At 40.0% G+C, this 15,690-nt stretch overlaps 1 protein-coding gene across 3 annotated transcripts in view; it reads left to right on the forward strand.

Moving 5' to 3' along the window:
• The window catches only part of LRP2 (LDL receptor related protein 2), a 183,613-nt gene that overhangs the window by 35,152 nt on the left and 132,771 nt on the right, over positions 1–15,690 (forward strand). For all 3 annotated transcript variants that reach the window (XR_012678304.1, XR_012678305.1, XM_075180703.1), the window contains exons 3-7: positions 1,709–1,825; positions 4,630–4,746; positions 11,050–11,160; positions 11,460–11,573; positions 13,924–14,040. Coding sequence is in view for 1 of the 3 variants with exons in the window: in XM_075180703.1 (XP_075036804.1) it covers positions 1,709–1,825; positions 4,630–4,746; positions 11,050–11,160; positions 11,460–11,573; positions 13,924–14,040 (576 nt within the window). In the remaining 2 variants the exon portion in view is untranslated. The remainder of the gene's footprint in view (positions 1–1,708; positions 1,826–4,629; positions 4,747–11,049; positions 11,161–11,459; positions 11,574–13,923; positions 14,041–15,690) is intronic.

The raw sequence follows: 15,690 nt of genomic DNA on the forward strand, positions 1-15,690 counted from the left end.
TATTACATAGTAACATAGTTGATGAGGTTGAAAAAAGACACCAGTCCATCAAGTTCAACCTATTTTGGATCTGCTGCAATCCTGCACTTTTATTTGAAATTGATCCAGAGTAAGCAACCGCCAATCTGTTTCAATTGTGAAAATCCCCCCAGACTAAATATTGCAGTCCTAAAATTGTTGTTGTATATTTCTTTGTTCTCCTCTGTTTGATACACTCTTTGACTGCCATACGTGTTTCTTTGTTCTCACAAGACGTTTGTTATGCTGATATTACTAAACCTATTTTCGGGCTCAGATAATGGTCCCTGGGCCCTAATGCAAAATCTTAGCCAGGTCCCTCTGGATATGTGGAAGCCTCAATGCAGCCTGTTTAGTAGATATTGGCGACAGGGTTCACATTCCTCATTAGAATGCCTCCTGTGAGTGTTAAACTAGGTGTTCTGCTGCTCTAGTCATTGCCAAGACAGGGAGTGAAAGCAGCCCTGAGCCCAAGTAGTGTATTTGGGTGGTAACAGGGTCTCCAGAGCCCCTGAGCTCCAGTGCAACTGCTAGTGCTGCTTTCACGGATGCTACAAATATATCAATAACATAACAACCTATAAACCACTAGTGTCAATTCACTAGAGACCAGGGGGTAAATGTATCAAGCTGAGAGTTTTCCGGTGGGTTTGAAAAACCAATCAGATTCTAGCTATTATTTATTTAGAACATTATACAAAATGACAGCTAGAATCTGATTGGTTGCTATAGACAACATCTCCTCTTTTCAAACTTGCCGGAAAACTCTCAGCTTGATACATTTACCCCCAGATGTCACTGGTTTTAAATGAAACGGCTTTATTGATAAAAAGTCAGTCTACAAAATGACTGCACGTGTATAGGCTGCACGTACAGTTTAAAATAACTTTTTCATAGATACTTTCAGCCATGATATTGACTAAGGGACATATTTTTCAAGGGACGAACAACCTTACCGTCACTTGCTTCTTGTTATAGACCTGTGTCTGTGACCCTGACTTTGGCTTGTCTCTCATTTGGAACCTCTGCATGTGACCCCGACCTTCGGCAGTTTCTGTATCTACTTTTGCCAACTTAGTGCTTCCCACCCGACTTCATTCTCCAGCTAGTCACATCAGGTGGCAGATAGAGGACCATGTCCTACAGGGTCTTGGCAAGTCCATACCACCTTGCAGCGATTCTTGGTGAAGACTTGAGAGCTCGTTAGACCTTGCGCCTCGACCCTACTCAATCCTGACTGATGAACAATAAACTTAATCTCTTAATTTAAACCGTGACATTATTGTGTCACCCAATGAATCAAAATGGTTTACGCAGCCAATAACAACTAAGGAAACTGCCCTGGATAAGCAGTGGGTAAACTCTTTCTGCAACTGGCCAGTTTCACTAAGTATAGCTTAGCTGTCCTGACAATATATTTCTTTTAAACTTTGGCACAGCTATTCTGCAGATGAAAAATTCCTACTTATCACCCGAATTGGGGACAAATTGTCTTCTAAGTGCCGTAAACAGATAATTTCCTGTTATCTCCTAACTTTAGTGGGGGAACATAATTATCAACAGAACTGAGTAAGCTCCAAGTTTATATGTTCCTTTCAACTTCCCGGTAGGAAGGGTTTAAGTATTTTTTGTCTGTATGTTGCCTGGTTAGAGGACCAGTTACTAATGAATGCTTTCTGTACCATGTCAGCAATACCGTCTTGTGCCGGAAGTCAGTTCCGGTGTGGAGATGGACAATGCATCACTCGATCCTGGGTCTGTGATGATGAAGAGGACTGCAATGATGGCTCTGACGAACAACACTGTCGTAAGTTTATCGAATGACCTCTATTTAGCTGTGGTTTAATCCAAGTTACATTTTTTTAAAATATTAATATGTATTGGTGTTTAGTCTCCGTCAGGTTAATTTACTAACCACAAACTATACAGATGTGCAGCACGTTTAGTGTTGTGTAAAAGTTCCTACATTCTCATACAAAGCACACATACAAGCAAGTCCACATTTAGTATTTGGGAACTGATCCCCGAAAATAGAGATGCAACTACTTTTGCCAGATTGTGGGTTCACATGGGTGGAGAGATAAAATTTTCACTTTAAAGTCCTGCCTAACTTTGGGACGACCCCCTTACTTAATTATACCTTTTTTTCAACTAAAATACTGCTCGCTTTAAGCACATTTATGTCTTAAATTAATCCCGAGAGTGAGGTGACATTTATTACATGTGTCACTTTTGCGTGTTGAATATTTTCATTACATGAATATTTGGGGATATAGAACTACTTCCAATTACTGGCTTCTCTTTAGCGCTGCCACCTACTAATGCATCTATAAATGCACCCTCTCTATCCTGCATTAAATATGTTATCTTACAAAACAAAATCTAATTTTTGCGTTTGGGCGGAATACAAGGCACGATGGGGGCGTGGTTACCTCATGATGGGGGTGTGGTTACATCATGATGGGGGTGTGATTACATCATGATGGGGCGTGGTTACTTCATGATAGGTGTGTGCCAATGCCTTCAGAGGGCTGCATAGCGCTATAAACCACTGGCCTGCTCATTAAAAATCTCTCTTCCCCCAACATTCCCACCCATGGGACAAACATGTCCCCGGACGGGACAGCGGGACAGAGCCCTAAAATCAGGACTGTCCTGCTGAAATCAGAACAGTTGGGAGGTATGTTGTATCGATATAACAAAAAATTACCCTTATTGAGTATAGCAAAGTAGTAGGCCAAGTTACGTCATTGTCTGGAAACTATTGCTTGCAATATGAGGTCATATTAATATAATTTGACCATTTTAATTGCTCCATGTTAAAAGTCCTAAAGGCTACAACACCAATACATTAATCTGACACTTATTTAAATCCCATATATTTATTTTCCATGATCCTTATTTACTTGCCATTTTATTTTTGCGATATATACCATAAAAATCCCAATGAACAGAAGCCCATGCTGTTTACTTCTCACTCAGGAATCTGCCCTTTGTGGTGCAAAACTTGCTGCATAACAATTCTGTTTTATATATTAATAGATCTACGCATATTTATTAAGATGAATGGTGTCAAACTAAAACCACAATGGCCAATGGCCTGTGCTATAGCCATAATAACCCTAAGCACCCACTGAAACGTTCATCGATATTTAATATGCAGCGCTTTCTAGTTTATATTTTCATTAGAACACACAGCAAGTCCCTCACCGTTAGTGAATGCATGCACACAGCAAGACTCATTCTGCTAGTGTTTAGAAATTGTAGTGGTAATAGTAATAGTTTGTAGCTGGATTATACAGATTGCCTGACACCAACTTAATGCCAAGTCATCATTTGCAAGACTGTAATTAAATGGGGAATTTCTGTGTTCCATGCAGCCCTGATCCACAAATACCACCCCAAATGTCCTTCTTGTAATCTGACGGAAAAAAATGAATGCAAATAAAAAATAATAAGTTGAGTAAAGACAAAAAAGTGAAGCAAAAAAATAATTTATTTTATACAACATGCTAGGTATCTGAATGTGTATATTCCATACTTGCCAACTCGTTGGCTTCAGGGAGATCCCGGGGGAGGTGGGCGCTCAGGGGCGGGACTTGATAAATCACATAATTTTGGCCCTGCCCTCTAAACGTTTGTCACAATTTTGGCCAATTACAGTAGGGGGCGGGGCTAAGATGACGCTATATTTGCATCATTAAGCCCCCCCCCCAGCCACTTATTGTGAGAACTGGGAGGTTGTCCTGCTCTCCTGGGAGCCAGGGAGGTCTCCCAGAAATGCAGGAGAGTAGGCAACTACGCATTAAAGAAAAGCAGCTAATGAATCTCAACAGACTGAAGTGTCTTTAACATTTCTGTCTCCATTACTGAAGTCATGTTGTCTTACCTGTCAGTCTTTGATTAAATCTTGGTCTCCATGAAAATGGCCACCTCCATAGGCATCAATACATGGACATAGGACGCAATTTCTGAACTGTGTAACCATGCTACAGATGGCGAAGCCAACCACGTCTTGTACTGGCTCAGCATCAGGGAGAATACCAGACTCTTCAGGGAGGGAGGGAGATCACCCCGATTTCAGGGAGTCTCCCTGACATTCAGGGAGAGTTGGCAAGGGTGGTATATTCATTTAGTCCCTGGGAACCTTTTTTCTACCTTAGAGGATTCCTCCCCCAGAGTAGTACACAGGCCCTGCTATAAGCTGCCCACCCATAACTGCATGCAGTGGGACCGCAGCAGACGAGCTGTGGTGTCCAACACTTACTTTAAATCACAGCTGGCTCCTGATTGGATGAGTGGCAACAACATTCATCCAATCAGGAGTTGGCTGTCAATTTGTGGAGAATCCTCTTGGGAAATTCATACTTGATATTTCTCATATGAGTTTGTTAGTATTACTGCAACATTTTTTCCCCAGCACACTGCTATAGCCAGCAACAGATCTGCCATTTCTACTGTAGATAAAAATGCAAAAGTCTTTGTTGCACACATTTGCAAATGTATGTTTAAGCCATCCGCCACGCCAAGGCGCTTTAGTATTACTGCAGCAAGGACCATAAACACTTTATAGGGAACAACAAGCAATTCATTGGTTATATTTTTTTTCAGCTGGGAGAACTTGCTCTGCTCAACAGTTCACATGCGGCAGTGGTCAGTGTATCCCGGGGGCATATAAGTGTGACCGAATGAAGGACTGCACAGATGGATCCGATGAACGCAACTGCCGTGAGTCTTTCTGACTGCAATACTACATATTGTCATTTATTTATATGTTTGACTGTCCATTTTATCAATATGTGACATTAAATGAATCCTAACCCTTTATTATTTATTTCACCTTTGTATTTTGCTAATGAAAATATTTATGGATGAATGTATGAAAATATTCTTCTTATAGGACTTTACTTTTTTTCAATGGCTGCTTGCAGAGATAATTCCGCCATTGGTTCTCGTTTTTTGCTTTGTACTGGTTATTAAATGTTTCTACCAGAAAAATCTCCCCTGTCACCCCTTTGGTTTGCCCATCAGTGGGACAGCTCGAAAGTGCCCTCAGTATTTTAATACAGTTGGTGCTTCAAAGGAGGATTGTCACTATGTATATTTTAAATTACAACATTATTTGTTAGGTGTCTGCATATTACATGATTATGTTTAAGGTAAGCTTATCTGATCAGTATTTATACCTGGACATATGCATAGACCGGATTAACCTCTAGTTTAGCTTTGGGGTGTATGATTTATTTTTGTGTACCATTTCTTGTATACTCCAGAAGTAATGCAAGATAAGAAGGTGTGATCTGTTTCTTTTGATCTGTGACATTTATTTTGCTTAACTGTTCTTTGTCGCTTGACAATTGAACATAAATTCTGCCCTTTAAGATCCTTGGTCCTGATGCAGATTTGGACGCATGTTGAGCATAATCTACGCTCAAAAAAGCTGCCTGTAAAATAGAAATAGTGTATTTATGCCATAATACTTATAATATGTATATATATATATATATATATATATATATATATATATATATATATATATATATATATATTTATATAGATATATTTAGTCGGAGGCATCTCAAAATGTGGTCAGCTCAGCACCTGTAGTATATGTTGCACATTTACTATTTGGCTTCACTTAAATAAAACCCGTCTATTATAGCAGATATAATATTTTGTCTCACGTACAAATTGCAGTTGCAAATATGATTTTTAAAATACGACCACAAAATCCTATAATATACACACAATCAATGAAGAAAGCACCTATCAGCTTCAGAGAGGAGTTTGCAATTAAAATCAGTAGCGGCTAGCCATATGCGCGCATATACGTGCGCTCGGTGAGCATGTGCAGTGCAAATTGCCATCATTTATACCAGGCCTGTCCAACCTGCGGCCCTCCAGATGTTCTGAAACTACAAGCCCCAGCATGCTTTGCCAGTAAACAACCAGTTGATAGCTGGAAGGGCATGCTGGGACTTGTAGTTTCACAACACCTGGAGGGCCGCAGGTTGGACAGGCCTGATTTATACTATGCAAGCGGGAGCAAGATCAGCTCAGCAGCAAGCTCCATGTGTTAGTTAGAGTCTCTGTGCTGAACATAATTCTAATAATCACATTTCTTACAGTACCTGAGACAACCAACTTGACTTTTTATTTTAATTTCACTCCCTTTAAAATAGTTGACTGTTCTACTAAATGCTCGGCACATACCCACAAAGCTCCCCTTTGGCATGAATTATCCCAAACCTATGTGAAACAACAAGAGCTTATGCCATACTTGCCTACTTTTAGGCAGTGCAGTCTGGGAGAGGAGCGTAACTAGAGGATGGGTGCGGCCAATTGCATCATTTTGGCTCTGCCCCCGCAACGGAAATGACGTTTTGTGGTGGGGGGGCAGGGCCAAAATGGCGCAATTGACCGCAAATCGCCTTACTTTGGTCAGGGAATTGCGGGATGCGGGATACTTGCCTGCTCTCCTGGGAGTCCGGGAGACCGACCAGAATTTCGGGAGTCTCCCGGACATTCCGGGAGAGTTGGCAAGTATGGCTTATGCGGAACATCTTGTCTTAAGCTAACTCACATCCCCAGCACCCCCTATTATTTTTTGTCTTTTTGGTGTCCTTTTTCTCTTCATTTTATTGGTTATTTCAAACATTTTAAAAATAGAGTACACTCCTAGTGGAAACAAGGGGGGGAGTACTTTAATTATAGCCTGCATTTAAAATACAATGTGGTTCCGGTTGCTATCCATGATCATGGTTTGCCTCACCAAAAAGAGTAACTCTATCACTGCCTTAAGGGTACATACTGCAGTATACAGTTTTATTTAGAAGTACGCATACTAGTAAAAATAAATAATATGTTATATTTTTTTTTTTTAAAGTGGGAATTGCTAATATTTTACAATTGATACAGTATCATATTATTTGAAAAGTGATATGTATGACAAGAAAATGCCATTTCTAATTGATTTCGGATAGTATTTGCTGCTAATAAGCTGTATCTAAACTTATAGCAATTTAAAAGATGTTCTCCTTTCTTTAAGCGTTTGAAAATCAGCATAGTAAATCCCCAACTATTCCTTCAGAGAAGCTCTGAATAAACACAGGTATCAGGTTCACGCTGAGTATTTTCAATAGAGTCTTATTACTCTTATTACTGAATTCAGCACTTCCACAATTCCCCATCCAAATAACTTTACAGAAAACAGAAGAGTAAAAAAACCAAAACTGTATCTCTTGGATTAACTTCAAAGGCTTTCAATTCAGCGGAGGAAACCGTCCCCAAGTAAGTAAAAAAAAAAGTTTGAGTTCTAAGATCCTATTGGTGGTTTAAAGTAAAGAGATCTCCTGGAGTGGTACACACCATTCCTGGCCTTGTGATCCCGTCTTGGATAGTTCAGCAAGCGGATCTTATGTGCGCCGGAGATAAGAACTCAAGTTTTCCTCTCACTATGGTACATTATTTAAATGTCCAGTCAACTGAAAAATTCTCCCAATATTAAGTAACTCGGGTCGGCTCTTGGACTTGTCATAAAATTGGACAAGGGTTTTTCTTTTTTAAACCACAGTCCATTTTGCAGCTAATGGGATTAGCGTGAAGGAAAAACTACCCATGCAGACTACGATAAACATCTGAGTAATAATGTAGCTATAACCCATTTAATTAGAGTAGATGAAGTGTCTTTTACATCAAACAGTGTGCTGCTGTTTTATGTGAAATCCCCTTTAGAGTCTCCCACTGTGATAACATTCCTGGCATTTCACTCTTTGCATTGACAATGCCTAAGATAAATGCACACTTCTTGCAATGGGTTAAAAAATAAACGACTTGATTAGTTTCGTGTCCACATATTCTGCTTTAATATTTGTTGCTTTGTGATGCGATTTTAAAGTCCACTGTGAACAAGCGTTAGAGATCCATAGATTAAGCTATAGATAAATAGCATTATCAGAGACAATAAAAGTAGAGGAACAACAGAGAATTAGAGAGATAGGGATAATAAGATATAGTAATATGAAAGTTGCAGTAGATTTCTGGGAAAGAAACTGTGCATATGGAGCGTACAATTACTATATTATGGTGTATTCACTTAAAGGGCAGCACCACCTTGAAATATACCCTATTCATATCTGGGGCCTGATTCATTAAAGATCTTAACTTAAAAGACTTCTTATTTAAGTCTCATGGACTAAACCATGTTACAATGCAAGGGGTGCAAATTGGTTTTCTGTTTTACACATAAGTTAAATACTGACTTTTTTTTCATGTAGCACACACATATCAAATTTAAATTTCAATGTACAAATAAGCTATCAAGTATTTGTGTGCTACATGAAAAAACAGTCAGTATTTAACTTATGTGCAAAACAGAATACTAATTTGCACCCCTTGCATTGTAACATGGTTTTATCCAGGAGACTTAAATAAGAAGTTTCTTAAGTTAAGATCCTTAATGAATCAGGCCCCTGATTCCCATCAAGGAGACTGCGGAAGACCCCAGGGTTCTCTAAATACAGCATCCCATTTTAAATTAACATGTGACTTCACAATCTGAGGTGGGAGAGATCTGGGAGTGCTACTTAGGAATGGTAGTGATTGTTTTCATTGGGGTGATTACATATTGCTACAAATTGCGACAGGTCTACTTTAAATTAAAAAAAATATAATCTATGTACTGAAAGGGTCCATTTGTTACTAAATGGGTAATGAAGTAAATAGACAGCAGCTTGCAAGCCTTATTAAGATGCATTTGACCAGTGTCCAAGCTCCTTATTGTATCTTCAACCTTTCAGGGATTTACTTAGTTCTAAAGTTGATAAATATATTGATCTTCTTGTAAGCAGTGACCTGTTCACTCATGTGATTGTGTAAGTGAGAGCAGGGCTGCATGTGACAGGGGCTGTGTCATGATGTATGGATGAGGATGGTAAGCAGGAAGCAACAGACTAGTTAGTTAGTGGAAGAACCTGGGTCCCTGGAAAGAACAGATTAGTGATAAGAGGCCCCGGGAAAACCCTGGGGGTAAATGTATTAAGTGCCGATTACCGCAAGTCGCCGGAAATCGGCGAGTTTGCAGTGAAAATGTAAAGCGGCAATGGCTTTAATGGCACCTCTATATGAAACAAAGTTTATACATCCAACATGTTTCCCCGCTGTCTGGCTTTTCATGTATGTTTCTTTAAACAGGGAGGGCTAGATTTACTAAGCTGCGGGTTTGAAAAAGTGGGGATGTTGCCTATAGCAACCAATCAGATTCTAGCTGTCATTTTGTAGAAGGTACTATATAAATGAAAGCTAGAATCTGATTGGTTGCTATAGGCAACATCTTCACTTTTTCAAACCCGCAGCTTAGTAAATCTAGCCCGGAGTGTTCTGATTGGAAGTAGATACAAATTAAAAGTTTAGGAATCTCTTAATATATTTTTGTTGAAGTTATATCTGTTAATCACATGAATAAATTATATTTTATTGATCAATTTCTTCTAAAAGAACATTGAAGGTAAAATAGAAGTTTTACTTGGGTTTAGCTATGAATTTTCTCCAGAAATAGCACTGTTGTGCAATGTAATGCTTTCATACATCTGCTTGGACTTCACATTATATAGGTATTGTATTGTATTTGAACTATTCTCATATCCTAGTAACCCTATACCTGTTAGCAGGGGTAAGCTGGGTTGGGGGGGGGGCAGGAGGGCATCTGCCCCCCTGGCCGTTCCCCTAGTGGATCTTGCCCCCAGGGCTAAAATTTGTCAGCCCACCACTGCCTGTAAGCAGGGCTGGTGCAAGCCCCGGGACCACCCTAGGCGCACCCCATCTCCACCCCAAATCTGTGCCCCTATGCTGCTTCTTACCCTGGCAGGCAGGGGGTGGGGGCAGCATCCTCGGCTTCTCAACTGTGAATGTCGCTTTTTAGCTAAGCACCACATTCTCAGCTTAACACTGACTGGCTGCCTCTCCTTCATGTCAATGGCTGCTTCTTCACGTGGGGGTCGCCGCAGGGTATTAAATCCCTGGATGAATGACATATCACTCATTCAGAGTTTTAGGTGCCCCCCTAACAATTTGCACCCTGTGCAACCGCCTAGATTCACCTAATGGTAACGTTGACCCTATCTGTCAGACATCTGACAGCAACTGAGAAGACAACACCTTTTATTATAAGCTTCATTACTTCTATAGTAATACTGATTATTACCATCTAAGATTTAAATTAATTTAAACACCTGAAAAATGCACAACACACAATAATTCCCAATTATATAATTCATATGATTGTGCCCTGTCTTTTGAATGATTGAAAGGATGTTTTAATTAAACATGTAATTCCCCGAATGACCGGACTTAACCTGTGACCTATAGAACTATGGATCATTTCACCCAATCGTGCACCTGCTAGTTCTTATCAGGCCCTTAGCTCACCTGAATGTTTAATTTAGCTTACCATGGCCCGTTGTAACATAGGAGTTCTTCAGAACTGCTTTGAAGTATATCTATCCGTCACAATTTTGTGTCATGGATTTATAAGCCCAATAGTGATTCACAGAACTGTTAAAAAGCAATTCAACAGCTATGTACAAGTTAGGTCATTACTTTCCTATTTCTTTAGAACCCAGACAGTTGCCTTTCAAGTGTAATACTTGAAAGAACAATGTTCATATGTACATAGTCACTCCTAAGTTGAAGTGAAGGTAGACCAGCACCCACAAACAATAAGGCAATATTTTGTCCTGTTTTTGTATACCAATATTCCTCCACCTCTGCTGTATACACCCAGCATTACTTGACATTGACCCTGGAGGTGCTTGCAAAGCTTTCTACTATAAATTCATTGAATGCACACTTGTTAGTGCATAGTGACAAGATCCATGTGTATTTGTAAATTTCTCAAAGGCTATAACTCTTGTTAGATTGATGATGTAGAAAACACGCTGTTGCAGAAAGTAAGAAGTTGTTGATATGTTTATGGAAATTGGTCTAAAATCGATTCATTTGACTTCTGATTGACTGGTCCTATTATGCTTTCAGAATATCCTGTGTGCATTCAGCTTTCTTGTGCCAATGGAGCCTGTTTCAACACAAGTCAACGGTGTGATGGAATCGTACACTGCAGGGATGCTTCAGATGAGGCTAATTGCAGTAAGTATGACCACTGTATGTTAACATTTGTCATTTATTATTAACCTTCCCAAGACAGGCACTGATTTTACGTTTATGATCTCAGCAATGTGCTAGGAGTAATGAGAAATATCTGTTGTCTTTTTAAGTGCCCCATTGCATGAACACAGGGGAGGCGGCCATTGTACGCACTAAACATAATATTTACTTATTTAAATATCCACCCCAATGTCCCTAGTTTCTAGGCTGCATTCTCGCAATCCAGTCCACACAATTGTTGCTTGCGGATTTTCTTCTAATAGACTGACATTTCTTCACAGCACAGAGATGCCTGAACACACAGTTCCACTGTGCGAACGGAGAATGTATCCCTCGAGATTTCATCTGCGACTACGACGATGACTGTGGAGATGGAAGCGATGAAAAAAATTGCAGTACTGTTCATTTGTGCTTAAATATAGCAAAGCATACTGTATAGTTAAACGTACAACTTTTTTTTTCATGATGTTATAGCCTTACACCTTTGTGCTTTCCAACAACTAAAAAGTCTGTCACTATCGGGAACCATTGCTTGCTGATGGCTCATTCAAACACTCATGTTATAGTGTTGCTGCCTTATATTTCTAGGGTTGGGAGAATTTATCCAATGTTCCACTGTGGGCAACTCGGTGGCTTAGTGGTTAGCAATTCTGCCTCATAGCACTGGGGTCATGAGTTCAATTCCCGACCATGGCCTTATCTGTGTGGAGTTTGTATGTTCTCCCCATGTTTGCGTGGGTTTCCTCTGAGTGCTTGGGTTTCCTCCCACACTCCAAAAACATACTGGTAGGTTAATTGGCTGCTATTAAATTGCCCTTAGTCTCTCTCGGTCTGTGTATGTGAATGAGTTCTCTGTACAGCGTGCGGAATTAGTGGCGCCATATAAATAAATAGGTGATGATGATGTTCATATTTGAAGTGCACACACTGCCCACATATCTGATATAACTTCTAACTGCTGAATATCACAGATCAGAGAAGTTACACTGTGCACCTCTGGAACATCCAGATTTACTGTTACAGTTACAGCTCGTGGCAAATTGTATTCACTAATCTCCTACAAACCACCAGACAGTTTTCTCATCCGTGGAACATTCATTTATGGGTGTGTGTGTGTGTGTGTGTGTGTGTGTGTGTGTGTGTGTGGGAGGGAGGGGGGTGGGGATATTAAGACAAATGTAGTGCTTTGCTTAGAAATTAAAGGGCTATTAAATAAGATAAAATAATTTGATTCATATGGCAATCAGACTAATGTAATAAGGCTGCGTGAAAAGTAATCCATGTGTTTGTTAAACTGCAAATAACAATGCAGTTGACATTATGGGCAATTAAAAACGAAAAAGCACTTAAAATAGCGGAAAGATATGAATCAATTAGGCGTTGTTCACTAACAGGACCTCAGTGCTGAGGATAATTAACAGACTTATGGAGCTGTGCTAGCTGAGAATGGAAAAGGTGGACATGTCTGCAGATAAATGATGTTACCTTACTTATATATGCCTGAATATATTAAAACTTTTGTGCATTAAAACAAATCTAGATACAGGATGGAAAATACAGGATGAGCATATTGTAAGAGTAAAATGTAGTGTACCGTTTTAATGGAAGGAATTGAAGGAATACTATCAAATTTAAAAACAATACTGCATGCTGTATGTTCTGCATTCAGGCTTCATCATGTGTTTGTATCATACTTGCCTACTTTTGGCAAGGTCTGTCTGGGAGAGGGGCGTGTTTAGAGGACAGGAGGCGCGTCAAATATGCCGTTTTGTAGTGGGGGCGAGGCCAAAATGGCACGATTCACCGCGAATCGCATCATTTTAGTCCTGCAATTGCAGGATGCGGGAGACTTGCCAGCACTCCCGGGAGTCCGTGAGACCGACCCGAATTTCGGGAGTCTCCTGGACATTCCGGGAGAGTTGGCAAGTATGGATGTTGACGGGCATAACAGAAGCCATAGCATAGCATTTGTCTATTTGGATGTACCCTTATTAAAAAAAATAATTAAAAAAATATGGTGCAACTTGCTCTCAATAAATGGAACCTGCTCCAAAATGTGTCCTCACATATATTCTATTTATATGTACTGACAGCAGTTTTAATGACAACAGAACTCTATTGAAAGGGGAGTGGGGGCAGTGTTTGCCAGTGGGCTATGCTATAGCAGCACACCCCGCCCCCTTAGAATATTATGGGATGAGTATACAGCTGCTGACTGCTAGGCTCAGTGACGCCTATTCCGTCTCCTGAATCCTCCTCGCTGATGGTACATTGCACAATGCGCTTAGAGCAGCACCTTGTCCTACTTATTGTAGGTTTTCTTTTGAAGAAACAAGGGGCCTAGGGGGCAATTGCCCTATTGCCAACACCCCATCTGCCCTGACTTTGTATACTTTAAAATGTGCTGTATTCTCTGCAACCAAAAACATGTACTCCTAAATATATTGGCAGCTATTGCTAAGGAAACCCTTGTTGATGAGCTGAACTTTGAATGTTCTGATAAATACATTTATAAAACATTGACACATTGTCAGTCTTGTTGCAGCAACAAATAACACAGCTCTGTACAGTCCCAGAATGTCTGTTCATTCACATCAGTTCCTGAAAATTAGCCTTGGCACACTTCACACTTAATGATTTATTGTTGTAAGGTTAACTCTAACCATTTGTTTGTTATTTTTATGAAACACGTGTAGCCACTTTGTATAGTTTAATTGTTTAACATGTTATAATTTTGCTCCCTAGCTTACCCAACCTGTAAGGGAGATTACTTCACTTGCCCGAGTGGTCGCTGTATACACCAGAGTTGGATTTGTGATGGGGATGATGACTGTGATGACAATGCAGATGAAACTGGGTGTGGTAAGTTTTGTCCCGTTCTTTCCTGGCGCATAGTTGAGGCAGACATTTCATGGGCTGAACCAGTCTTCATTAGGATGCATTCTATTAATTCTCTAGGAACTAGTGACATCACAGAGAATGCAGCCAATCAATTCTCTAGGAAATAGTGACATCATAGAGAATGCAGACAGTCAATTCTCTAGGAACTAGTGACATCATGGAGAATGCAGCCAATCAATTCTTTAGGAACTAGTGACATCATGGAGAATGCAATTCTTTAGGAACTAGTGACATCATGGAGAATGCAGCCAATCAATTCTCTAGGAACTAGTGACATCACAGAGAATGCAGCCAATCAATTCTCTAGGAAATAGTGACATCATAGAGAATGCAGACAGTCAATTCTCTAGGAACTAGTGACATCATGGAGAATGCAGCCAATCAATTCTTTAGGAACTAGTCACATCATGGAGAATGCAGCCAATCAATTCTCTAGGAACTAGTGACATCACAGAGAATGCAGCCAATCAATTCTCTAGGAAATGGTGACATCATAGAGAATGCAGACAGTCAATTCTCTAGGAACTAGTGACATCATGGAGAATGCAGCCAATCAATTCTTTAGGAACTAGTGACATCATGGAGAATGCAGCCAATCAATTCTCTAGGAAATAGTGACATCACAGAGAATGCAGCCAGTATATTCTCTATGAACTAGTGACATCACAGAGAATGCAGACAGTCAATTCTCTAGGAACTAGTGACATCATGGAGAATGTAGCCAATCAATTCTTTAGGAACTAGTGACATCATGGAGAATGCAGCCAATCAATTCTCTAGGAAATAGTGACATCACAGAGAATGCAGCCAGTATATTCTCTATGAACTAGTGACATCACAGAGAATGCAGCCAATCAATTCTCTAGGAACTAGTGACATCATGGAGAATGCAGCCAACCAATTCTCTAGGAACTAGTGACATCATGGAGAATGCAGCCAATCAATTCTCTAGGAAATAGTGACATCACAGAGAATGCAGCCAGTATATTCTCTATGAACTAGTGACATCACAGAGAATGCAGCCAATCAATTCTCTAGGAACTAGTGACATCATGGAGAATGCAACCAATCAATTCTTTAGGAACTAGTGACATCACAGAGGAGGCAGCTAATGAATTCTCTAGGGACTAGTGACATCATGGAGAATGCAACCAATCAATTCTTTAGGAACTAGTGACATCACAGAGGAGGCAGCTAATGAATTCTCTAGGAACTAGTGACATCATGGAGAATGCAACCAATCAATTCTTTAGTAACTAGTGACATCACAGAGGAGGCAGCTAATGAATTCTCTAGGAACTAGTGACATCATGGAGAATGCAGCCAATCAATTCTTTAGGAACTAGTGACATCACAGAGAAGGCAGCTAATGAATTCTCTGGGAACTAGTGACATCATAGAGAATGCAGCCAATCAGTTCTACAGAAACCAGGGACATCACGAAGGATCAGTGGTAACGTCACTTGTTCCTAGTGAATTTTTATGCTGACTATTGATACAGCCAAGAGAATGATTCCCTCCACCACTATGCTTTAACTTTAATCATTCCATCTATATATAGTTAGTAAATTACTGTAGGTGGCGGTAAAATCAAATACAGATCTACTCAGC

The sequence above is a fragment of the Mixophyes fleayi genome, chromosome 7 (genome assembly GCF_038048845.1).
Source record: "Mixophyes fleayi isolate aMixFle1 chromosome 7, aMixFle1.hap1, whole genome shotgun sequence".
NCBI lineage: Eukaryota > Metazoa > Chordata > Amphibia > Anura > Limnodynastidae > Mixophyes > Mixophyes fleayi.